At 37.0% G+C, this 27,766-nt stretch overlaps 1 protein-coding gene across 2 annotated transcripts in view; it reads left to right on the forward strand.

Moving 5' to 3' along the window:
- COX10 (cytochrome c oxidase assembly factor heme A:farnesyltransferase COX10) overlaps positions 1-27,766 on the forward strand; it is a 139,506-nt gene that overhangs the window by 29,181 nt on the left and 82,559 nt on the right. For both annotated transcript variants that reach the window (XM_031003401.3, XM_055366914.2), the window contains exon 4: positions 3,847-3,971. In XM_031003401.3, the coding sequence (XP_030859261.2) occupies positions 3,847-3,971 (125 nt within the window). The remainder of the gene's footprint in view (positions 1-3,846; positions 3,972-27,766) is intronic.

The following is a 27,766-nucleotide window of genomic DNA, read 5'->3' on the forward strand; positions in this document are numbered from 1 at the left end:
AGAAACCTCTGCAGTCTCCTTTTCCCTCAAATTCTCCCATTGATACCATCAGCCTTTCTTCTGCATGGTAGAATTCTGATACAAATGAGAGGCAGCCTGGATGTTAAGGATTTTTCTTCTAGTCCTGGTTGTCACTGACGCAATATGTGAAGAGTCGCCTAACCAGTCTGGAGAGCTCTTGAGTCTTGCAAAAAAAATGACTCTTGTTCTTTAACACTGGTCTGTCCAGGAGGTTTTGCAATTTATGGTGTGATATCTACAAAGAACAAAAAAGCTTCCTCAAAGATGGGTGCTATTTGGGTATTCTAAATGGAGCTTTGTTGTTTGCTTTTAAAAATAGTGCCTTTCTTGATGGTCTTTAAATGTGTGCAGGTAAAACTAAATGGCCTATGACAGGAGAGACTGTTCGTTCCCCATTGGCACAAGGGTAAAATGTACCTGCGACTACTGTTTTCAGAGTCAGTAATCACCATGGCATTTTCCTTTGGGCATAAGTTGTTAACAGAATTAGATAGCTAAAACTTTTTCCAGAATGTTTACTTTGAAATTGAGTATTCTACCTTTGATTACTGCCCTCTGCTCCATGTGATTCTTTGCTGCTGTTAGGTACCTTGTGTGTACTTGTTGTGTTATGACTTGTAGTAGCATATATGGGCCAGAATAGGCTGTACCCCTAAGCAGAGGAGATGTGAGAGGGGACAACACATGCTTTCTGGCCTAGACTCCCCACCTCAGCCATGCTACCTTTCTCCTGAATGTGTGTGTCTTCATGACTTCTGATTAGCCTCTCGTTTGCCTTCAGCTCCTAATCTGCTCATCTTCCTGTAATCTTTATCCAAACCTGCACCCTCATTCCTGAACCTTGCTCTCTACTTATATCTGTGCATGTCTCTCGTTTCTGGAGGTAAATCTTCCCCCAGGAGATTCAGATGCACACCGTATTTGGGAACAACTGAGTTAAAGGAAGGACCCCTTGCCAAAATACTTGTGCTCTAGGTACTTTGAGTTGAGATAGTTATACTTAAGGCACCTTATGAACTACCATCGAACCCAGCCATAGTATTCATTTGATTTAGCAATATCAAGAAATCCATGACCCATCTAGATATTAGGGAAGGGGCTTGTTCATATGGTACAACTATAAAGGATTATTGTAAGTTGCTGATAAGACTAGATTGAAGAACATACCAGCCAATTCATGATTATTAGGAGGAACTACCAGTTTCTCCAGCATGTACCTCCTGATGCCAATAGTGGTGCCTTCCTGTTCTGCTTGCTGTAGCCCCTCTCATGGTTACTGGACACCCATGCCACCTTATTGTCTTGATGCATGTCCCCAAATATTCTTTGTGTCTTTCATTCTTTTCCTTCCCCCCATCTGTAAAGGTCTGACTTTTTCACATACTTCTCTGCATCATGCATGCTGCCCCTTGATCTCATGCATTCCCTCAGGCTCAGGCATGGCCTCTAGGCAACTCCAGAGCTTCATGCCTCTCCAATCTCTCAAGTCTCCCTCCTGAGCTTTAGTTTCATATTTCATCTGCGTTCTTTATATTTCTACCTGGATGTCCCATGGTTTCTCAAAACAGCACATGTTCCTAAGGCCAGCTAGCTTCATCACCTCTTTCCCTAATGTCCTTACTTCTATTAATGTTATCATTCCTTTCCATGTCACCCAAGTGCATGGTAAATGGTATAGTGCACTTTTCCATTCATTCTTTTTTGTTGTTTTATCTTCCTGCCTCTCCCAGTTACCAGGTCCTAACAATTCTCTAATCAAAATATCCCATTTTTACAACCCTTATTCACAATGAATTAATGGCATGCCCTCTTAAAATGTTTCTCTGTAAAACTCTCTGCCTCTCTTAAGTCACAGTGCACAGATACTTCCACTTATAGATTGCCTTCTTGCATTAGACTTTCAGTGACTCTCCACTGCCAACCAACCAAACTACAAACTCCTCAGCTTGCTATTCTGCAGTCTGACATTTGCCACCTTTCCTCCTGTTTTTCCAGTAAATACTGCTCTATGCCTAGCTCAGTGATAGCCCCCCCAAATACAGCAGTGAACTACACAGACAGGGGTCCTACCTTCATGGAGCTTATATTCCAGTGAGGAGTCAGAGTGTAGTAAGTGTCATGAAGGAAATAAAAGGAGGATGTGAGCGAGGGAGTAACTGGGGAGACTTACGTTAGATGAGGTCATCAGGAAGGTTCCCCTTAACAAGTAGTATTTCCGATGGGATCTGAAGGATGAGAAGGAGCCAGCTGTGGAAAGAGGCAAATGAAACAAAAGTACAAGAACCCAGGGACAAGAAAGAGCTTGGAATGCTCAAAGAATAGAAGAAGTCTCATGAATGGATAATAGTGATTGAGCTAAAGAGAAGTGTGAGATGCACTTACTGGCAGAGAAAGAGTTTACATTTTATATCAGGTATAGCATCAAAGAATTTTCAATGTTCAAAGCAGCGATGTGATTTGATCTGTTTTCGTTTTAAAAACATCACTCTGAAGAGAAGCAAGATGGAAGCAAGGAGACCAGTTAGGGGGTAAAGCTCTTATGGCAATTGCTTGGACTATGTTAGGGTTTCTCAAGCTCAGCACTATTGGCATTTTAGGCTAGAAAATTATTTGTTGTTGGGGGGTGTCCTATGTACCATAAGATGTTAAGAAGCATCCTCAGCCTTTATCCACTAGAAGACAAGTAGCACCCTCCCCTCCAATCAAAAGTGTTTCCAGACAATGCTAAATGTCCCCTGGGGGGCAAAACTACCCCTGGTTAAGAACTGCTGGACTAAATGCTGGCAGTGTGATGGGTTTGAAACATACTGTAGAGATAGAACAGACACTACTTTGTAATGAACGGGATATAGCAAGTGACAAAGGAGATAATCAAATATGCTTCCTAGGTTTTTGGTTGAAGAATCTAGGTAGATGGTATCATGCATACTTTGGATTCTTGACATAGGTCTTCCCTTCCCTTGTGCCTGTTCTTGGAATTATCCATGTACCTGTAATGTTGCTCACCCCACCATTCTCTTCCTTTCTCTTCATCCTCTCTAGAAAATCCAACTTAAATGTCATCTTCTTGAAGCTTTCCCAGATTTGCCCACCAATGGTGATCCTTTTTCCAGCGGATTTCTGCAGCTCCATATCAGCACCACTCTTGGACACTTTCTGGCCCTGTCAGCTTCTGTAAACCCCAGGAAAGAAGCGCCAGGGCCTACCGAAAAGGAGCAGCCTTGGTGGAAGCTTGAAATGTCTGGCTTTGATTCTGTACCTCGCCTCTTCCCTTGGTTCCTGTTGGTGGCTTGTAGGATTATCATCTCCCACTACGCATTCTCTGACCGCTGGGACCATCATCTCTTATAGGCAAGACCACTCCTAGGCTTGTCTGCAGTTTGTCACAGAATTGGGATCCTTGTTATTTGCTATCTTGTTTTACAGTTATTAAGGTATATCTGCCATCTCCCTTTCAAATTAGTCAAGAGCAAGAATAAGACCATATACATCTTTATCCCTGGCAGTGCGTACTGATTACAAATTTGGTATTTAGTAAATGTCTGTTGAATGAATAAGTGAATGGTTGAATCTGGAAGACTGACCTTATTTTTTTTCTCTTGAGTATGGAATTAAAAGAAAATTAACATTTTTATATAATTAGTACATGTAGTTTTTATAATCAGAAAAATGTGGATCTTTTTTAAGCCAAAGATCAGCCTGTACTTTGTGTTATTAATATAATCAATTAGTTTATATGAAGGATGGCTTGTTTTTTGTCGTTTTGGCCTTTACAGTTGGGACTCTTGTTGGTAACAGTGTGTCTGCTGTGTTTCTGTATCGCAGCTCTAGTTGTAAGTACCACTGCAGCTGGATTTGCATTGGCTCCGGGCCCTTTTGACTGGCCCTGTTTCCTGCTTACTTCTGTTGGGACAGGCCTCGCATCCTGTGCTGCCAACTCCATCAATCAGGTCAGTTTCTCACTTTCACCTAAATTATGGTATTGTCACTTTTTCCTAGATGGCTGTATTGTCATATTTTTAAATACCTTCCAAACTCATACATATTGATGGAGAAGCATTTGTAACACTATATATCCTATAGGAGACTGTGGGTTTCATAACCAATTTGTCTTTTCTTTTGAGGTGAATGGTTTTCAGATATGTTCAGGTGAGAGAGCAGTAGATTAGATGCTTCAAATGACTAGGATTCCTTGGGTTAAAACATGTTTTTGAGCTGTCATAACTTTCTACTCTTAGTGGTATCTTTGTTTATCCATTTCAGATACATTTCCCTGAGCTTGTCATTGTGCACTACTCTTTCTTGGTTTGATTTCTTTGCATTTTAAACCACTGCTATAAAGAACAGAATATATTTTAACTATGCATATTCAGCTATTTTTAAAAAATCAATAATTTAGTACTCAGTTAACTTGGTATATGGAATAAGGTTATACCCCAAAATTAGCGTATTATTTTTAATACATCCCCCCCTATTATTTTAAACATCAAAATAATTCTCCCAAATAATTTTTTTTCCCATCTGGTCATTGTGGTCTGCCTTAACGTTGTGGCTTTTTCATAAGATATTATAGTGAAAAATTTTGGCCAAAACTTAAGGAAAATCGTTTTCATTACCAGAACACCCAAGAGGAGTTGGCACAGTTTTAAAACAGGAATTCAAGTTACCAGCAGGAAAACAGCTTGGCTGAGTGGACATATAAGTTGCTAGTCTGCAAAATATGTGAATTTACTGTGATAATGCCTATAGTCATTATGGTTCTACAATATATTGTCAGCTATTTGGAGAAGGATCAATCTATTTCAAATAAGTTTTTTTGTTGTTGTTGTTATTTTGGATGTCAAAACAATCTTATAGTGAGGTTCAAATAGTGCTACCACTTTACCAAAAAGATCATCCCCTTCTATAAAGCAGGACACCATCTCTTCCAAGTAGTTTCTTCCTTTTGCTACCTTCCCATGTTTTCTGGTAAAGAGAATAAACATGATTCCACCATGAACATATTTTTAATGAAAATGCAAATAAAAAGCAATATAAGCTAAATTGATTTATTTGTCCATTTGGGTCTATTTTTTATTTTTAAAAGTTATTACCTCTATTTGGTTATACATCTGGGACCCAAGGTTAAGCCAGGAGCACATTCTAGTTTTCAGCCTCCTTTTCGTAAATTGAAAAGCCACATTTATCCTTGAGATACTAATTATCTCAAGGATTTAAATTATGTAGATTCAAAGAAAATGTTTAAAATAAAATATGGACATTCAGAGAAAAAATAACTAAAAAGCATCAAATGGTTCAGAAGCTCCTAAATATTATAAAAAATAAGAGTTGTTTGAGTTGGAGCTGCTCCTCCTCCCCTCTCATCCCACCCCTTTTCTTTTCAAAAGTAGGTAGCTCAAGAATTTATCATGAAAAAAACCTCTCAGTTGGATCAAGAAAGTATTTGGAGGAGTAAAAATTGAATGATTTACATTTAGACAGAAATTGAACATAAGCCAAGGTTTTGGAAATTTTAAAAGGATGTGTTTAGGTGGCTGCTTGATTTTTAGTCTGTAGAAGTATTTTTGCTATAGGGAGCGAGTTGGATTCTGTAAATTTTAAAAATACGGGGGAAAGCCACAGAATGCATGTTGGGATTCTTTCTGGTCCTGAAAAAGTGCAGTGTCTGCCTCTTTCCTCCTTAGGCTGGTTTTCCAGCCCTGCTCCACATCCCACTTACACAGCACTCCTGATCTTCCGTTGGAACTCCGTGTCATGTTCCTCCATGTGTCAGTCATCCCACACAGCCCTCTGCAGTGTCCTGAGTGATGTGACTTCTTCATCAGTGCTTGTGGTACAAGTGAATTTCTCCATCTTTTTGTACCCCTCATATTGCTTCCTTCCACTTGTCTCAGGCTGTGATTTCGTTTGGAAGCATCACAACACTTTAAAAATCTCAACGATTCCCAGTATAGTAGAATCCTAGTGTTATCATTATGGTATCAGTCAGCTTCCCAAATTATAATATTTCCCAATAATGTTAGAGATATTTTAGTTCCAGTGTTAGGCAATCTTATACATTTAAAATAAAGGAATGCAAAATCATTTTTATTAGTGTTTTTAAATAGTGTAAGCAGAACAAAGAGCACTGGGCAATAAGGGTTCAACAGAGTTTTTGGGCAGCATATAAATAAAGAAATAGTCCTTAGCAAAAAGGAAGAGTTTACTATACTTTTTTTAGAGAGCTAGTGTTCAAATTAAAAATACATATATGTGGTTGGTCTGTATAAAAGTTCTTCACTTCTAATAGAATTCTATGGGAGGAAAACTTTCCTTCTGTTCGTATTTATAAAAAGATTCAAATTTTATTTATATTTTGTATTTATTAATATTTTCTTTTAGCAGTTATTCATTTAGTTTTCAGTATTCTTTGTACTCTATTTCTGTGATCTCTGTGAAAGTAGAAAAAATAAAGCTTTGGAAAGCTGTTTTTACTTTTGTTTTAAGGAGAGAAAATGAAATTCAGCTTCTGAATTATGAAGAAGTGACTAGTGCATAAAGAGATTTGTATAAGAAACCACTAACATTAAAATGTTAAAGTAAATTACGTACATATTTTGTAATATGTACACATGCTTCACTCGAAACTGTAGTGTGGCTTTAAAGCACATATGCCTTCAAAGGATGGAAAAATCCATAAAATGTTTTGAATTTTGCAACTGAAAGATAAAATATTGTGGATGGTTTAACTGATCAAGTCTTGAGAAACAAGTGACAAACTGAATAGCTGAATTAACAAATTTAAAAAGATAAGAATTATCAAAAAACTATAACATTATTTTGAGGATTTGACATAATAGTGTTATAATAAGCTATAATTGGGATTATTTTACCTAGATTACATATACATGATTTTTTAGAGTGGTTGTGTCAGTCAGTGTGTATGTCAGTAAATACATTTCTACAAGATACATTTTAATGGTGAGATGATATTCCATTTTATGGATATGCCTCAACTTTCTCAACCAGTTTTCCATTGTTGCAGCTTTTTGCTTCTATAAGTAACACTGCACAGATCTCTAATGGTTTTTAAAGGACAAATTATTGGAAATGAAATTGCTGGGAGGATGGCTGCCAGTTAAAGCACACATGAAACTGCTTTAACTTCAGAATAAATGATCTTAACAAAATAATTAATTTTCTACATTTATACAGTGCTGTAGAATTTGCAGAGCATATTTACATAAATTATTCTTTAAGGTTTATAATCCTTAAAGTAGGTGGTATTCCTTCTATTTCTATGTGTAAAACATTTTGTTTTGCTATTGAATTATTCTTTTAGAAGGCAACATTTAAAACATGTATCATGCAAATAATGTTTTCATTGCATATCAGTGAGAAAATATAGATAAGCAAAAATAACAATAACAAATTTTATTTTACTTTTCCTTTATGCCAGACATTGTTCTGTGTTAGAGATACAGCTGGAAACAAACAAATATCTTGCTTTTGTAGTACCTATATCTCACCACCCAAATAGATCCATTTGTTAACATTTTGATTTATATTATTATAGACTTCTTCACATACACACATATCTTCATATATATAACATATATAAAACATATTTAACATGGATATCTTCACATATATATCATACATATATATAGTTTGGGTATATTTTTTCATAAAATAGTATGTCATGGACATCTCGCCATGTCAGTATTTGGTATAGCATGTTTTTTTGTTTTTGTTTTTTTTGAGGTAGGGGTTCGCTCTTGTCACTCAGGCTGGCGTGCAGTGGCGCAATCTTGGCTCACTGCAACCTCTTCCACCTCCTGGGTTCAAGCAATTCTCCTGCCGCAGCCTCCCAAGTAGCTGAGATTATAGGCGCCCGCCACCGTGCCCACCTAATTTTTGTATTTTTAGTTGAGACGTGGCTTCACCATGTTGGCTAGACTGGTCTTGAACTCCTGACCTCAAGTAATCCACTCGCCTCGGCCTCCCAAAATGCTGGGATTACAGGTGTCAGCCACTGCACCCAGCCAGCATAGCATGATTTTAAGAGTTGTATATGGATATACTTTGATTTGTTTAATCAGTTTCTCCTTATTCAACATTTTAGGGATTTCTAGTTTTTGTCCATGTAAACAATGCTGAGCTGAAATTCTTTTAGCTAAATCTTTGCATATATCCTTATTTATTTCGATAGTTTTCTAAAAATATGTGGTCATGTCAAGAGATTATGAAGTTTTCAAAATAAAAAGTTAAAATTAAGAAAAACTGCTTCAAGTAAAACTAAATGTCTTCCCGGTCTTTTGTTTGTTCGAAATCAACTTACGCTTCTGTTTGTCAGTGTGTTAAAGTGCTCATCATTAATGCCGTGAATTGGAAAATCTTGGCTGGGTTTATAGGTAACATCAGAAATGTTCTTTTAATTCAGGTTGTTTTGATGACTTACGAGGTGGGAGTGTGTTTACTTTTTAGTGCTTTTTGGCCATTTAGGGGTTTTTTGGTCAGTTGTTTGCTGGTGAGTTTGCCTGTTTTGCTGTTGGGCTGCTTGCCATTTGTCTAAGGGCTATTGCTGTATATAGTTTGCATTGACTTATAAGTTGCAAATATTTTCTTCAGTTTTTGTCTTTAATGTTTTACAGTGCAGATGTTTCATGTTTTTACAGTGAGGTCTTTTTATTTTAATACAAATGTAATACAGAAATTTTAATAATTTCTCATCTTAGCACTACTAGCAGTTTGGACAAGATGACTGTTGTGTGGGCTGTCCTGTGTGTTGCAGAGTGCATCCCAGCACCCCTACTTCTACCCACTGGACACTGATGGCACTCCCCCACCCCCACTTGTGACAGCTGAAAAGTGTCTTCAGACATCGCCAAATGGTCCCTGGGGCCCCAAATCACTCCCAATTAGGAACCACTGCTTTAATAATTTCTACTTTCATTTTTTTTTTTTTCTGAGATCTTTGCCCAAGATCCTGGCTATAATTTCTGTCTCAGGCAAACCCTGGCCCACATTTCTTTTTGTTTAATTACTCGTGGATAGCTAGGGTGACCATATGTACTTCTTTATGCCTGTGTTCGTGGCGTAATTACTAAGAATGCCTCTTTTACTTTCAAGTGTCCTAGTTTGGACAAGTAATTGTATGGTTTTGCTATTCATAGCCCACCTATGCCTTCAATCTTTCACTGTAAATGAGATGTAAAAATATCTTTGTATTAAAACCAAATCTCCTCTTTGGTTCTTTTTTTTTTTTCTTTCTTTTTTTTCAACAAGTGTTCCCATGAGACAAGTAGAGATTTCCTGACCACAGCCAAGGTCACCTGGCTGGCCTCAGCTTTCACTCTCTTTGTAGCTACATCTTGCTCTACTATCAGCCTAACTGTACTGTTTTACACACACACACACACACCACACATGACCTTAGAAAACATTTTACATCCATTATTACTCTGCTATTAGCAAATTGTTCTAGAATCTTGACGACTGATCTCGTTAATTTTTACAATATTCCTAGCAGATTGTCTCCTCATTACTATGGTTGTCACTGATTCCCAAGGCCACTGGCTCTATAAGTGGACAGCCTTGATGAGTAGAATGCTCTTCCTCATCCTGAGCCAAAGTCAGCCTCCTTATAACTTCAATCTGTTGGTCATAGTTCTGCTATGTGGAAAAACTCAGCGTTCTTTTTTCTTTCATATGATAATACTTCCAGTGTATCACTTTCTGACTATGGTTAGTAGCCACTTGTGGTATTGCTGTATAGTTATTCATTTATATCTCTTTCCCAGAGAACTCTTAACTTCTGGAAACCAATGATTATGACTAACATATTTTGTACATCCATCACCTCTGCCCACAAGCATATAGAGCAAGACAGTAGAGTACAACTTTGAAGGAATATGTATGAGGGAGGGGAGAAAGTAGCAATAAGTGTTCATGATAACACTAATTGCAGCAAACACTTGTGCTATATGCCAAATAATGTTCTAAGCATTGTACATACATTAGATCATTTGTTTGAGTCTAGGTTCATCAGGTTTCAAAAAAAAGATAGTTCTTTTGAAAGATCAAATAAATGGTGAATGAATTCATAACTTAGTCTTAGCTTTAAGGAAAACCATTGATGTTCTCAGCGACTTTACTTTGGAGAAAATTAGAAGAAAGGCACAAAACATAAGTAGAGTTTCAGATCTGAGAACCAGGTTATAATTAGAAAGGTAAGTGTGACAAGGGTATGTTATCTTTGGGATCTAGTGTATCTATGAATGTTGAATAATTTTTGTGAAAGCAAATGAAAGATCAAGAGGTGTGAATAAAATAGGGTCAAGAAGAGATGTTTTTTGTTTAATACTGACAATATTTGAGAGACATTCATGGCTGAAATAAGGTAAAAAAGAAGGGCTTTGGATAAAGAGCTCTGAATTATAGAGTAGGTAGAGCAAAAGAAAATTTACATCTTTTTAAACTTTGAAAGGAAAAACAGGTAAAGATTTTTTTGTTTTCCCAGTGAATATGAGATTAATATCTAATGCATTTTTCTCCATTTTCCTTTTCTCTGATGTTTCCTGTGTTTTGACTATACAGTCTGCCTAGAGCAATAGAAACTGACTTTCATCTTCTATGTTGAACAAAAGTGGTTATTAAATTTGATGTTGTATTCTAGGAGAATAAGACTTATGTTAGTGAATACCAGTGATGTGATTTATTGAACATCATACATATAAGAAAAAATCAATATGAAAAATATATTTTTCTTCCGAATGTTGTGATTTGTTTGACTTTGATGTTTTAGCTGCTGGGCAACTTGCATTCATTCAGTGGTCTCTGAAGTTCATAACTCGTGGCTTATTCAGATGATTCAAATTAGCTACTGCACTAGATCAGGTTTGCCTAGAGAGTTCTTGAATACCATGTGGGAAAGAGTCTCTAACTAAATATGGTTTTTATATATAAGGAAAATGATGAGCATTACTGAACAATGACAGAAAGAAAATGCATTTTGAATGCAGAGTCTCTTTTCCTGAATTTAAATAACCTCAAATAATTTCTAAATTACATTTGATTCCCCTTTCCAGCATGATCCATCTCAGTGGAGTGAATTTGGCATTGGTGTTTATAACCAAAATAACTCCAGGTGAGGTTTTGCCAACAAATGCAGAAATTGTGATAATTCGAACGTATATTTGTAAATAGTTTTTCAGTAATTTACATGCCACTGGTCATTATTCGCTTCTTAATAATGACTCTGTGAGGTGGCATTATTCCAGTATTGTAGAAGAAGAAAATGAAGCTTAATGGTACCATTGATCACACGTGTTTGAAAGTGGTCAAATTGGGAGCAGAACCTGTGGACCCAGTTCACTACTATTTCCTCTCAAATGAGATGTCTTATTCCAGTCACTACCTTGGAATCAGGCTATTCTTTATTAATATGAGTCTTCCTGCTACCAGGTTAACTGCTGACATCCTTGCCACGGTGTAGTAGAGGTGGAGTTAACATAGTGGATGTGGTGATGTAGCTACCTCTAACGACATCGAGTGGATCTAGAGCACTTATGTCTTAGTCAAACTAAGTGTTCCATTAATGTTAGCTATTATTATTGTTATTAACATAAAAGTTTCGTCAGGTTTTGGCCCACATCTTTCACATGTTCAGAGTCTGAATATCTTGCAGTTATCTCCAGTCTTGGTTGAGTATAGATTCCTGGGATTTCAGAAAAAAAAGAACTCTTTTGGAAGATGAAATAAATGGTGAATGAATTTATAACTTAGCTTTAAGGAGAACCATTGATGTTCTCAGAGACTTTATTTTGGAGAAAATTACAAGAAAGGCACAAAACATAAGTAGATTTTCAGATCTGAGAAGCAGGGTCTTAATGAGAAGGAAACATGTTTATTTTTCTCAGAGTACTAAGACTTGGGTTACACTGGCAAACTTTAATATATGTATGTTATGAATATATGTATATATTTATGTCAAGTATGTATATACTTGTTTATGAATTCTTCATATTTGGATATGTGGTGATGTCTTGGGTTCAGCAGACATTGATTTTCTGCTATTCGGTAAGCATTGTGGAATTATATATGAGGTTCTGGTAAATCAAAGAAATGTTGGTGGAAAAGGGTGATTCAAAAGCAGATAATTAATTGAGACATAATGGAAATGATACAATGTGGACTTGGGGAGTTATAATTCTTGGTGTGTATCTCTGGGTAGCATGTTGTGATTAAACCTGATTTGGGTGGCTTGGAGACTTGCTTCCTTCATCTCCCCGCCACCCCCACCTAGCAGAGGTCAAAGTAACGTTCTTTTCTAATTATCTCTTTCTTTTCTTTTTTTAATCTTCAGTTATATTTTGCCATTCCTGATGGTTTTTGTTCTTCTGAATCCCATTAGCCTCCTAGTTCTCTGCTCTGAACCACAGACTCCCCTCCCTGTTATCTGGGTTAGATTGACTGTTGGTTGACTGATGACTGATGGCATTGATGTAAAAACTGACTGTGTGGCTGATCCCTGGGAGACTGTATCGTTTCTTTGTCTCATACTCTCTTTGCCTTAGTGACAAACTGCTTTTAAGGTTTAATTTGTGAACATTTCGATGCCTTCATATATATTTTTTGCTTTAAGATTGGTATCATTGGATGATTCTGAATTCTAAACTGAGCCCCCAGACACTGAAAGGAATAGGAATTGGGATGTCAGAGGGTGGTGGGGATGGACAGTAGAGCAGATGTTAATTGTTATACCTATGCTTCTTTAACCCAGACTACCTTTTGAGACTTCTTTGTCTGTTGCTGTTTCTAACTAGTAATAGAGCTCCAGACTGCTTTAAGCAAGCTATTAGACCTTTAAAATTTGTGTGTAAGTGATTAAGTAAATCCTAAAATTCACATTTTCATGACCACCCATTTCTGTCTTATCAATTTTCTAAGAAGTTTTAGAAAATATTGTTGGGCAAGAAAGGGAAATTACTTACCTGTGTGATTAATCTTAAGGAAAATTTCACTCTGGCATTTCCTTCAGATCCTATGCCAGATTTCTTCCGGAAACAACGATCACAGGGGGAACAAAGAAATTCTAAAGGATTTCAATGATGGAATGTAGAGATAGGATGAAACAAAAGAGAAATTTTGGTAGTTAATCAGATTTATGTATACTTGTAATCTAGAATATCTTTATACTTTAAAATATACTGTGTAACCTTAAAATACTAAGTTAAAGCACAGCTTTAGCTTTCATTCTGACTGGGCTTTCCTTAGTACTAAAAGATATTTACCTGCTAGCTTACAAGAAAGAAAACTACCACTTACAAGGAAGAAAACTTTGATTTCAAGAAAGAAATAAAAGTCTAATTTAATATTCCATCATTTTCATTAATATGTCTGAATAAAATTAAGATCTGATATTGCTTTTAGCAAAAGTATGGTTGGTAATCTAGAAAATGCCATTGTGTCATATTGCTGTCATTAGATGAAGTAAATACAAAGGATTAAATAGTACGGTGTATAATTTCCTTAAACAGCTAGCTGAAGATATGTGGATAAAGATCCTTCCCCTAATGTTACTGATGTAATCTACCAACTTAAAATAATGGGGATTAAATACAGCTTCTGACCTTAAGAACATACCATAAGACCAGATTCTCAGTTCTTATAAAAATGTTCAGGGATTTATAAATTAGAATATCAATAAAGGACAGAATTTACTGAGGCTGAATTCCTTTCATGATTTTCACTTACTCTGATTGAGTGCGTGGCTGAAGAGTGTATTTGAGTGAGCATGCACAAAGTGTAATGTATTTTTTCCACAAGAGGAAAAATAGTTTATAAGTTTTCCAGCAGAACATATTCAGCCATCCTAAGAACCTATGACTTAAGTAAAGTCAGGTTACATCAGAAATGACCCTCTTTGTAAACACTCAGTGAACATTCAGGCTTTAAGACTTTAATACCTTCAAAAAGCAGTTCACACTTCCACAGAATTTTGTTTATTCTACTTAGTTCAAATGCAGATTATTGACGTTGGGGAAGGCAGTTGAAATCCTCTTGACATTCACCCACCTATTAGAAAGTAATTCTGATTTGGCTGGACCAGAAAGGAGAATGCCATTACCTAGTAGAAAGTGCTGATATTCTTTGCTGTTATTTTCTTGAAAGCTATTTTCTGGAAGGATCCATGTATGTGTATTGATTACTTTTGCTGGAGATAAAAAGATTGGTCCCTACTCTGAAGTGGCTTACAGTCTGGTAGAGGAAGACAGATGAATAAATAAGTGCAATAAAACAATAACATTTATTGGCTCTGTAACAGAATATAGGCAGTGCCTTAGGCATGTAAAGGAAGGTGTAGGGAGTGGCCATTTCTACCTGTGAAGGTCACGAAAGCTTCTCAGAAAAGTGACCAGAACATCAAAAGGTTAGATGGGTTTTTTACTAAGTATGTGCATGTGATAGGGGAGCTTTCCAGACAGAGGGAGCATCATGAGTAAAGACCCAGAGATGTGAAATTTTATAACATGGAGGACCATTTGGGGAACTACAAACATTGCAGTGTAGCAGAAGCACAAGGTTGGGAGGATACTGTGAGACATTTGGCTAAAGAAGCAAGAGGGCAGGCCGAGAAGGGCATATGTGCTTTGCTAAAGCAACCAGACTTACCCTGTAGGTGTCGGGCAGCCATTGGTAGGTTTTGGTAACATAATTAATGGCTTTCTGTTAATCTTAGGCTAGAGAAGGAAGTCTTGACTTTGACCTATAGACTCTGCGTGATCTGATTCTTCTCAAGACCCATCTCCTTTCACTGTCCACGTCCGAGCTATAGGATCTTCTAGATTTCAGCTAAAACGTCATTCATTCATTCATTAAAATGTCAACAGACATTTCAGTTGACCTAGTCATGCTCCTCTGGCATAACTTTAATTCTGTTTGTCCAATATCTTCATTTTCTCATCACAGAAAGCACCAAAAATCAGCCCAAGCATTTCAACCTCCCTTCTGTCCTCTGTTCTTGTGTACTCTGCCCCCTTGTGCCTTCCTCCCTTCACTCTCATACCCAACAAAACCTGTCATTGGGTTGAACTTGTCTTGACTCCTCCACCCCAATTCTTGTCTTTGAAGTAGGACATACAATGTTTATATTATTTACTAAAAAAAGGATGATGATGAAAAAGAGCTTTTTTCTGAAAACGGAATTCTTCTCAAGTAAGTAATAGAATGTAGTTTTCTCTCTTATTTTCGTGTTGAGAAAGTGAAGCATGAACTCTCTCAGCAGCTTATATAGAATCAAGCCACAGGTACTGAATTTTAGCTCGTAGATTCAGCTGCTAGCCATGGATAATTGTGTCTTCTTGAATTATACCATAAAAGAGCTCATTGTTTTTAAATTTTAAAAGAGGAAGAGTATGTTACTGTTTTAGCATTCAAAAGGTAAAGTCACAGAGACTCAAAATTGCTTCAAGAAACACCTGGTAATTGCAAATGTGTTTACAATTATTTCTCTACTGATGGCATTATGTTTCAGAAAGTGCCATTAATTGTGATAGAGTAACACACAGCTCTCTTTGTGAAATTTAAGTCTATTGAATATCAGCACCTTCAAAGACAATAAAAATTCCAGCCTGCATTTATCTATTCCCATGTGAGGCGTTACGACAATGTATATTGTATCTTTCCATGTGAAATTCTTTGGCCTAATCGCCTCTCATTTATACTCAGTTGTCTGAGGTCAGTTTTCCATTTTGCAGTTGTCAAACAGCTGTCAAATTAAAACACCAGATCCTGAAGTTAATTTACTTTTTGTGTCATTCCATATTAGTATATTTTTTGACTTCAGTATTTAAAGAGTTATCCACATTTCTTAATCATCCTTTCCCTCAGTTATCCCATTTTTTCCTGCAACAGTTCACACATACATTAAGTATGGTACTCTAGATATCATTATTATTTTGCAAGCATAGTGTTTAAAAATTCACATGAACTTTATAAATAAACACTTGAATTAGGCATTCAGCCAATTAACTCCAGTGTTCTTTTTGCAAGAAGAGAAAATCGAATCACTTTAAACATGTCATCCTTATTTTCATTGTCATGCTTATTTTCATCCTTATTTTTATCATCATTTCTATCAAGTTGAAATCTCAATAGTAATTGAACATAGAATTTGTAATTGCATTCTAAATGTCAGTATAGGTTAGTATAATAGTAAAAAAATTCAGCATTCATTTTTAATAATTCATTGATCAAAGAAATATTTCTGATTATGCCATTGATGTTTTACTACAAAGCCTCAAGTTGCCAGCGGGTGACATTAACACCGTAATCCTCTGTGAAAGAAGTCTAGCCCTTAGGTTTTTGATGAATACTTTAGAGTTAAATAATTTGGTGAAAGACCTATAGTCATATCCATATAGAACTCTTAGTTGTTAGATAGAAAACACCTGAAATGAATATTCTTAAGTTATGGTAATTAGGGATTACATGTAGTTGCATAAAAATGTCCCTGTATTAGTTTATTTAACCTTTTCCACTAAGGTAATTTTAATCAATAGTTGTTTGCTACTTGCTTTCCATAAACTTGCAAGTTAGATAGGGCTTAATTTAATCTTTTCTAGAATTTTGACACATTCTCCTCTGAGATCTCCTAACTCCTTGTATATGGCTCTGTTATATCATTTATTAAATTGCACTTCAGTATATTTTTATGCATCTGAATACTCCACTAGCTTATGAGTCCCCTCTTGCTATAAGGGCATATTTTATTCATCTTAATTCTTGGTACCTGACAGGCACTCAGTGAATGGCTGCTGAATAAATGAAGGAGAGCACGGGTCAACAAATGAGAACATAAACTCAACAATTAAAAGGGGCTAAACACACGGTGTTACTTTGTTTCTTTATTACTGCAAATTCATCAGATCTGTCATTTAAAAATGAAACTACATTTTAGGATGTACAGAGGAAGATGGTCCTATTGTTTGTACACATTTTCTTGGAAATGTATTAGTCATTGAGCTTATAATAAAACAAGTTGAATTAAAATTTGGGTAATAATCACCAGTCAGAGTGGCTATTATTAAAAAGACAAGAAATAATAGATGTTGGAGAGGATGCAGAGAAAAGGGAACTCATACACTGTTGGTAGGAATGTAAATTAGCACACCTTTGTGGAAAATAATATGGAGATCTCTCAAAGAACTAAAAATAGAAAACTATCATTTGATCCAGCAATCCCACTACTGGGTATCTACCCAAAGGAAAAGAAATCAATGTATCAAAAAGATACCTGCACTCATATGTTTATCACTGCCCTACCACCGTAGCAAAGATATGCAGTCAACCTAAGCATCCATCAATGGATGATTACATAAGGAAAATGTGGATAAGAAAATGGAATACTATTCAGCCATTAAAAAGAATGAAATAATGTCTTGTGCAGCAACATGGAACCAGAGTTCATTATATTAAGTAAAACAAGTCAGACACAGAAAGATGAATACTGCATGTTTTCATTTATAAGTGGAAACTAAATAATGTGTACACATGGCCATAGAATATGAAATGATTGACAGTGGAGATTCAAAAGGGTGACAGGGTTTGGAAAGGGTGGATGATGAGAAACTGGTACAATGTAAGTTATTCAGTTGATGAATACCCTAAGAGCCCAGACTTCACCACTGTGCAATCTATACATGCAGTAAAATTACATTTCTACCCCATACATTTATTTTTAAAAACATGGTATACTAAGGGAAGAGATAAAATTAAGCTAAAGTTAGTGGCAATGTAAAAGTTATTTATAACAGCATAGCAGTTTTTTTTTCATATAATACTAAATGAAATTGTGCATTAATTTCATCTTCTTTGTCATTTGAAGGCTTTTAAAAGTTACCCTTCATTAACTGGTACATCAGTCCCCATTATCCTTTCTGGTGTTTCAGTTACCCACAGTCAACTGAGATCTGAAAATATTAAATGGAAAATTCCAGAAATAATTCCTAAGTTTAAGTTGCCAGCCATCCTGAGTAGCCATTAGTGAAAATGTATTTCAAAGATACATTTTCTCATCAGAAATTTCATTACTAGAGGAAAACACAAGCTAGGAGATACAGAAACTCAGACTCTCTCTAGATCTCTAAACTGCCCTCTCAACAGCTCCGCTTAGACTTATGCAGGACACCACAAGTGTAACACTTCTACAACTTCTGATCTTTCCCCTCAAACCTGCTCTGACTTCCATCTCAGCTACTGTCAATCCAATCTGCTGGTTGCTCAGGCCAGAAATGCTGGAGTCATCAATGACTCCTGGTTTCTCTCAAACCCCACATTCATGCCATCAGGAAATTATGCTGATTGTGTGCATGCATGTACACACACACACACACACACACACACACACACACACACACACACACATGTGTTAGCTGTGGAAGTTGTGAGGAATGATTAGAGGATGGCTGGATTTTCCAGCCAGTTCTTACAGCCTTCATGTTAGCACCACCATCATCTCTTGCCAGGGTTGTAATAACCTCTTTATCACTATTACTACTTCTACCTTCTCCTTCTACAGCATCCTCAACACAACATCCAGAGCGATCTTCTGGAAATATAAATGAGATCATATCCCTCTTCTAATCAAAACCTTGCAGGGACTCCCCTGGTCCTGTGTGAACATTGTGCCACCCACCCCTAACTCCTGTTTCTTCACACACTAGTCAACACGTTCTTTTCATGTTATTTATCTTAAATTTTGAGAAAAGTAACATGGGCTTATGTTCACGATGCTTTAACTACAAATATTTATTCATTATTTGTATTTCCCTTTTTGTTAGTTGTCAGTATTGTTCTGTCATATCTTTTGTCCATTTTAGCATGAAGATATTTTATTTTTAAAGAACATACAAGGGATTTTTTACGTTAAAAACATTAACCCTTTGTTACAACTGTTTTTCTGATCCTGTCCGTTACTTTGCTCTTTATGTTTATTTTGGGTTATATGGAGGCTTTACATTTCAAAATATCAAATCTGTTGTTTTGTAGTTTCTTCCTTGGGAAAGATCATTAGAAAGGCTTTACATAGTAATAGGTGGATTTTAAAGAAATGTGTGAGGTGGTGGTTTAACTTAATTCGGTCCTAAACTGTTAGCTGGTTGTTCTGGGCTTATTTTTAAATGCCACTCTTATAATGTGCCACATTGTGCTGTATTTCGGATTTGTTTCTGACTCATTATTCCGTTTTCAAAATCACATCCTATATCTCTGAAATGGGAAAAGTTCCCTTATCCCGCTTTCAGGGCGTGTGACAGGGGTGTGGCTCACTCCTTCAGTAACCTGCTGCTCAAACCCGGAGGGGGAACATGCAGATGGGCAGGTGTAGAGATCATGGGGAGCATTTTTGGGCTCTGACCCAAAATCTGACCCAGCATCTAGAGGTAAGTGTTTGCAGCTCCCGAAACCCAAGTGGGCATATGTTCTTTCTACTTTGCTGTCTGCAGGCGGCTTGTGTTAATCAGCTCAGTTAGACCTTCTGCCTTATCCCAAGGACAGAGGGCTTTCTGTATCCCACGTTCTTGCCCTAGTATACCAGAAAAATTGGATCGCATGTGGGCTTGGAGGATGAGTGCAAGATTTTATTGGGTGGTGGAGGTAGCTGTCAGTGAGATGGATGGGGAGCCAGAAGGGGGATGGAATGGGAAGGTGGTTGTCTCCCGGAGTCAGGCCGCCCACCTAGCTGGACTCTCCTCTGACCTTCCCTGCTGAATTCCCCTCAGCGTCTGCGTTGTTCTGCCATTGATGTCCTGCCAGTGTCTGCTGGTGTCTGTCGGTTTGTTTTTCTGCTTCTCTTGACATCCAGCTGCTTGTGTCTGTGCCCGCTAGGATCTTGAGTTTTTATGGGCACAGGATAGATGGGCATCGCAGGCCAAAAGGCAACTTTTGGGGTGTGAAAACATAAATGCCTGTCCTCATTTAGGTCCATGGACACAGGCCCGAGGGTGGAGCCCTCACCAAGGGCCCTGCCCTTCTCTACTCAGCAGTTCCCTGCCCCCCACCCATGTCATCTCTATTATTTACTTTAATGTCTGAGAGGGCAAGTCTTCCCACAGTGCACTCCTTTTCCAAGACTTTTTTAGTCTTTTAATCAGTTTATTGTTTCAGATGAGGTTAAGAATTACTTTTTGAAGTTCTTTTTAAAAATTGGGACATAATTAGAACTACATTGTATCTGCCTATGTATTTGTATAAAGTATACATCTTTGCACTATTTTAGTCTTCGTAACCAAATGTATTTCTTAGACTAAGACCATTTACTAACACTTGATGGCAGGAGGGTGGCTAACATTAGACAATGTTAAATGTAGAAATCAATGTGAAGAGGAATCCATTTCAGAAGTACTATAATGTAGGGGAGTAAAGGCATAAAAATTTTATAAAATGCTACTTTTTTCCTGATTTCTTGTCTTATATTTCATGGTAAAGTATATTTCAAAAATTTAGATCTGTATCTGTTTTTGAATGTTCATTTCTAGGTATTCTTATCTCTTAGATTTTTTAGTTTCTTTAAAATAGTTCCATTTCTCACCCATTTTCTTTTTATTTCTATAATACCTGTAGTCAGGGAGCTTTTTTTTTTTTTCATACAAATATGTTGTCATATCTTCTCTTAGTTCTTTTAGGTATTGAGAGTAAAAGACAAATGCTTTTCAAAACTTGCTTTTGTTTTTCTCTAGTAGGATTGTTTTTTTCAAATAGACTTTTCATCACCTCTCAGTATTGTTTTCCATTTTTTATGTTGGGGAGTTTTGACAGTTTCAGTTGCTGTTATTTCCCTCTGTTTATTCATCATTGAACTAAGTGAGGTACATTCAGTCGCAGTATTTGCTCATATGCAGAGTGTGTGGTATTTACTGGAATCTGTAGTATCTACAGACTTGATGTTACAGGCCTCCTCTCTGCTCTTGTGATTGCCAATAATTGACAGGCGTATATCTCCTACCTAATGTTTATGGAGAGTTCATCTGCTCTGAGGTTACATTTCCTGGTCCTACTTAAGATATTTTGTGAAAATTTGTAATTTATGCCTTTATTAAAGCAATTTGTTCATGTGTTCAACTTGTGTTCACCTGTTATGTCTTCAGCTGAGCATCTGTCACTCAGCACTGAGGATACAATGGTAGGCAAAAAAAACCTGCCACGATCTTTGCTCTCAGTGGACCTATTGCCTAGTGAGGGATGAGAACGTAGCTAATAATTAAATAATTATAAACCTTATTTAAAAATTATAAAATTGCTTTAGTGGGAGCTGCAAACTGAGTGATACCTGGTACTATTTGAATTTGTAAAAGGGATGGAAGTGATGTTCCGGCTGAAATCCTAAAGATGAGTAGGAGTTTTCTAGGCAATAAGACAAGGAAGAGGGTTCTGGGCAGAGTGAATAAGATGTGCGCAAGCCCAATGACAAGAGGAAGCGTGATTTAGAAAAACTGAGAGCCCTGTGATGAGACAGAGACAGAAAGGAGAGTGTTGAGTGAGATGAGGGTGGAGATCAGACCATGAATAGTCTTATAGACTATGTTAAGATTTTCTTTTATTTTAGTTTTGGAGCATTAGGAAACCATTGTCATGCTTTAGAGAGAGACCTGATCAGATTTGTTGTTTGAACCAGACTGGATATAGAGAGAATGTCCAAAAGGCCTTTTGCCATACTCTAGACAAAAGGTGATGATGCTTTACACTAGGGTGATGGTTGGGGGGATAAATTTAAAAGATATTTAAGAGATAAAATAAATGATATTTAGAGGTTGATTAGCAGCGGTGGAAAGAGAGAAAGAAGTTTTTGAGGATGACTCCTAGGGTGTAGCTTACAAAATTAGGCGGATAGTGATATCACTGACTACCCAAAGAGGACCTAGGTTTGGTGGAAGGATCATAAGTTCAGTTTTGGACATGTTGACTTTGAGGTGCCTTCAGTGTAGCCAGGAGGAGACATCAAGTGGATAGATGGATATGTAGGTCTAGAGGTCAGAATAGAGGAGCATGTTGCAGATAGAAACTTAAGAATCATCTGCATAGAGATAGTAATTATAGCCATGGACACCAATGAGATTAAATGACCTAGGATTAGCCTTGAAGAGCTACATAATTGAACAGCATATGGAAGAAGATGATGTTGCAGAGGACATAAAGAAGAAAACCAAGGTATCACAGAAACGGAGGGCATATTTCAAGGAGGAAGGAAGATTAATAGAATGCTGTCATAAGGTGATGTGAACTGAAGACTGGAAGAGTCCATCGGCTATAGTGATGAAGAGACCAGTGATGACCTTAGGAAAAGCTGCTTTGTTGGTCTGTTGGATGGGGAAGCCATAGGCCCACAGTGAGACAGAATTCCAGCAGATGTCATGCAAATGGGATAAAAATGAGTGGTAGTTCCAGGAGTTATGCAGCACAGTAGCCATGAGAAATCAAATTGGAGAGAGAAATAAGTGATGAAACATAGACAGTGAGTACAGATAATTTTACACAAAAATGAGTGAAAACTATATCCTCTGGAATATAGTGTCCCAAGATTTGTGGAAGTTTGGCTTCTCTAATCAGTGGCTTTATATCCTAAAGCTTAGATCCCTGGAAATACAGGAATTATGATGTGGAGAACCTACATCTTTGTAACATTTAGTCTTCCCATACAGGCATTGGTTATGTTTTCCTTTTCCATTTTCTTTCCTGACATTTTCATCTCTTTGTCCTTTGCTTCTGTAACCTGGGTGAATGTGTCATGCTCACTCTGCCTGTGACTAACTGGCTTAAGTTCCTTTGGGATGGATTTTGTTCTTTAGCATTTCTAGTGATTTCAGTTCTGAAAATGTATTTTTAAATTTATTTGTTCATAACTTCCAGTTCTCTTTTTATATCTTGTCTGCCTCAGCCAGATGTATTTCATCTCACCCTTGATATCAGGCTTTATGATCTGAATTTTGTGAGTAGGAAGTAATGATTTTAAAAATTGTATATTTATTCCCAGGCACTTTCTAAAAACCATGGCAAGGAAAAGAGAATAATAAACTGAAAAACTTAAGTCAGAAGCAAGGTTAAGGCTGAGGGATGCGTATCTTAATATCCTACGCTGTTGCTATCATGGCTGCAACTTAGTCACTTGGGCTTCAAGCAACCTAATAATTAAAGTGACAATGAAAATGTCATGAGTTCTAACAGTTGCAGTTTCCTGATGGCTGTGTACCACAATGGCTAGGAACACAGAGGTGAGCCCTGGCTGTCACTACGTGTAGTTGTGTGACATGGGGCAAATTACTTTTCTATGTTTCGATTTCTTCATCTGTAAAATGGAGACAGTAATAATAGTATCTACCTGCATCATTTGCTCTCATTGGAGACGGGTAAGTAAGACATTATTTCTACTCGCAAAACCTAGTGGGAAATATAAGATATATACATAAATAAATGCAGTTTAATTTAGAACATAAATAAAGTGATATAGAATATCATAGAAAAAAGATTATCTCTGGCTTGTGTGGTGGAAAGTGGTAGTGAATGCTTGCAAAGGCAGTGGTGCATTTTAGCTGGAGTACACAGGGTGTGCATGATTTGAAGATGAGGAGAGGAGGATTTTAGTCAGAAGAAATAACCTGAGCCCAGAGAGGGAAGCTGGGAAGCATACACATGTGCATGTGTGTGGTGTGGAGAGGCCTAGAATGTCAGATGGCAAAAAGGAAGTAGTTGGCCATACGGCTTGGGTCGTGTTGTTGAGTATCGTAATTGCCCGGCTCTAAAGAGTTGAGATTGGATTCTGTAGGCAGTAGGGAGCCATTGAAGTGGGCAAAGCCTAGAGGCATGTCGACCAGTTAGGGTGTTATTACCATCACCCCAGCAACTACAGGAAACAGGAACTTGGAAATGATGGAGATAATGCAGAAGAAGAAATGGATTTGGGGGAAAAAAGGGCCTTCATTCTGAGAAAGTTGATTTAATTTCAGCTATAACTTTATTAGTAAACAAAGAGGCACTTGTTTGCCTGGGTGTCAGGCACCACTTTGTGATCAGGGTCCTTATGCTTATAAAACACACGAGGCTGCAAAATCTTCAGTGTGCTCTGGCAATCCCCGTCAACCAACTAAATGAGTTGATACTCACCATCTGTAATCTTACCAGATCCTTGCTTATCCACTTACAGTTTATCATCATTTGTTCAGTTAAATTTTTAAAAATAGAGGAAACCAAGGGACATTTAATACAATCATATATGATTCTGGTGAGAGATTTTTTTTTCTGTACTTTTATTTGCTATTAAATGATTTTCTGTGTGGGGCTGCCTGAAGTCTTGGTTGGTGGCAGTGACTGTTGGGATGCTCTGAGGGAGAAAAATGCCCTTGTCCACCTGTAAGAAGTCCTAGCAGTTGGCGATTGGTGCCAGGATCTCTGAGACTTGGCCTGTTCATTGCCACAGAATACTTGCACCATCTCTTAGTCATCTTAAACACGAGGTGACTGGCCAGCCCATTGGCCAAAGTACTGTTGCTTCAATAAACCACATTAAATTAATATCTTTTATAATTATGCATTAGCCAGAAACTAACTAAATCCTACCTGTACCCAAAGAAACCAAGATAATGTTTCTCCAGTGCTTGCCTTTGGAGGAGCTGCTTCTACATGGCATCCGTCCACTTCAGAAATGGTTTGAGAACAGAATCCAAGCCAGCGCAGCACTGGAAAGAGAATAGCACCAAAGCGGATGTGTCAGTTGGATGTGGACAGGGAGCTAGGAGTGACAATGATAGTATAATGCCTTACATTTTTAGAGCACTTTACAGTTTACAGTGCTATTTCATGTACCCTGTCTTTGATCTTCCCACAGTTCTCTGAGGTATATGGAACAGGTTTCACCACATGAGTAAAGAGTAGGAAACTGAGGCCCAGCGTTAAAATGCCTTACCTCAGTACCAGAGCTTAAACTACAAATTCCAATTTCTTCTATCATTAAACCTGCTGCTTTTTCTACCAGCTCATGCAGTAAACTCTTGATTTGGGGAAGTTATTGCTTCAGAATTTTAAGTTGCATATTCACTATCTATCATAGTGAATCTGAAGTCCAAAATGCTACATCTCTTCTCAGCAGCATTAATAACTCAGTAATTTTCTCAAGATCATTTGAATAGAATGGACTCACAGGCAATATTATTGATGTGTGAGCTATGAACATTAAGACTTCTTTAAGAATTCAGAATTTTTTTCCAGTGTAGATAAAGTAGCCTAGAGCATGATGGAAACACATGAAACTAGTTTGTCTGATTAAAAAGAAAAATTTATACAAATCATAAAATTAGGAAGTCAGTTTGTAATGAAAGCCATTAAATAGAGAATGTAAATGTTATTTCTGTGGTCTCTTTAGTGTTATGTTTTAAGGTAAATAATGTATCCCAAAGAAACTGTGAAATCGATTAATAAATTCACTCTACTGCAGTGTTAGGCAATGTGAGACGGAGTTAACCAGGGCTTTCTGTGGATGGAGAAGCAGTCTCTGCTCACAAGAGGTGTGGAAGGGCTACCAATATGAGAACAACAGGTGCATGCAATTTATGTTCAAGAGTAGTTTAAGTATCTTTAATCAGTCCATTTTAAGTCAAACCATATGATGTTGAGACATAGACATTTTTCCTTTCAGTATCAAGTATTTTTTTTTCCTCAGTGCTCCATATTAGTAGTACCCAGCTGTGAAACTAGGCTTGCCTTTTGTTACTTAAAAGCAGATAAAATGTTTACAACAGTTACAGTTGATTGCATGGTGGTTAGTTTCACATTTCTCACTCCTGTCAAGGTGACTGTGGGTCTCTAAAGAATAAATCAGGTTGCCTGACTCTTGTTTTCTGCTCGGTTCAGCTATAAATAGGTTAGTTGTTGCATCAAATATTGCAGGGTGACCACTCTGTTAGACTTGACAATTCTTTTTTAATGATAGAAAGAATTGCTTCATCTCTAACTTGGCACAAAATTTGTGACTTGTAAGCCAAATAGATTTTTACTTAGAGTTTATTACACTTTATTGCCATTTTATCAAAGATAGGGAAGTAGAATAGTTTTAGGGAAGCAGAGCCATATCCTAAGCATATTACACAGTAAGTTTTTTCCTAATTTCCATTCGCATAAAGTTAAGGGGTGAAAAAATCAAATTCTCTAGGACAACTCAGAGTAGGTTATTTTTTCTTACTCTGTTCAGAATATTAGAGTTTGGGAATGCTGTTCCAGTCCCACTGTGCTTTTTTGGTAAATGTTTGTTCTCACAGTTCATGTTGCACATGTAATTTGTTAATGGGCTTCTTGATAATTAAGATGGTATATTCATTTCATAACAGTTGATTGTTAGGATTACATAAGAAAGGAAAAAAGTGACTTGCCATGTTCTTGCCCTTGATGGTCCGGTGCAGATACCTCTGTGGAGTGTTTTGGGGTGAAGTTCAGCTAACCATGCTTTCCTCTTTCATTTCTTTATCTATCATAATGTGACATCTTCCTTCCCCTATAAGATGGACTTGTGGGGACTGAGTGTTTTAATGTTATGAGAATGTTCACATGTTGGATCTTACTTGTTTAATGTTGAGTCACAACCAGGTTGTGAGCTATACTTGAGACAAATGTGCTCCAATTTTAGAAATCTTCCCTTTTGTGTAAAATGTATTTCAATCTCGTTATTTTTTCTATTGCTTTACTAGTTTTCACTTTGGAGTGAAATCCAATAAAAAATGGTCAGTAAAATCAAGTCACAAATTGATTTATGAGATGCTGGTTGGGTTCCTCCCCTAAAATGTGAACAGTGAAATGTGAACTTCATCTTTAAATGTATTTACACAGGTTGTCACTGACGAATGCACATTGGTAAAATAACGACAGGAAAGTTTTTATCCTGCCACATCTAGTTGAAACGTTTCACGGAGTCTGTAGTTTTCAATATGCACTGAAAATAGAAGGCTCTACTGCTACAGCTGATAGGAAGCGACAGCATGCCTGTTTTGCACAACATTGCCAGCTTATTGATAAAAATGTAAGAAAATTCTACAACTCTCTAAAATGGAATTTTAGGTTGTAATTTGTAATGTTTACAGTGTCAAATTCGTTCTTTGTTGAATTAGCCTTGTATTAAGGGTATTGCAATTAACAGGGAAACAATTTGGCTTTTGAAAAATAAATTTTTACTTTAATACTGAAAAGCACATTGTAAAAATTTAAAACATATTCAGAGGCCAATATTCAGAGCCAGACGATGAAATGCAGCTCTTTTGGGAGGCAAATACATTTGAGAGAGGATTACAAAGGGAAATGCTTATGAGTTTAAAGAACTAAACCAGGACTCCTACCAGTGTTAGTAGTTGAGGCATGTGTGTATTCATCTTTATTGTATGTTCTCAGAGAGGACTTCACGGCTAATGTTCTGGGTAGTAGATGGCATCCAATTCACTTTCGGTTTTTAAAATACATGTCAATACTTAAGTAGAGTAGACAGCAGCACTAATCATATTAAGCACAGTGTCTGAACTCACAGTGAATGCATAATTAATGTATTGTTTTAGAGGACCTAATATATTAGTCAAGGGCAAGAGCTTCATGCATAACTTGTTCTGTGGGTGAGGAGGAGAACTATTCCACGGTGCTGTTTGTACCACCGCAGCTAACTCTGCTCACTAAATCTATTTTGTTACACCTCTATTAGGAGCCAAAGCCATCAGACAACCTCCATTAAAGTGTTTGC

This window comes from Gorilla gorilla, chromosome 19 (assembly GCF_029281585.2).
Source record: "Gorilla gorilla gorilla isolate KB3781 chromosome 19, NHGRI_mGorGor1-v2.1_pri, whole genome shotgun sequence".
NCBI lineage: Eukaryota > Metazoa > Chordata > Mammalia > Primates > Hominidae > Gorilla > Gorilla gorilla.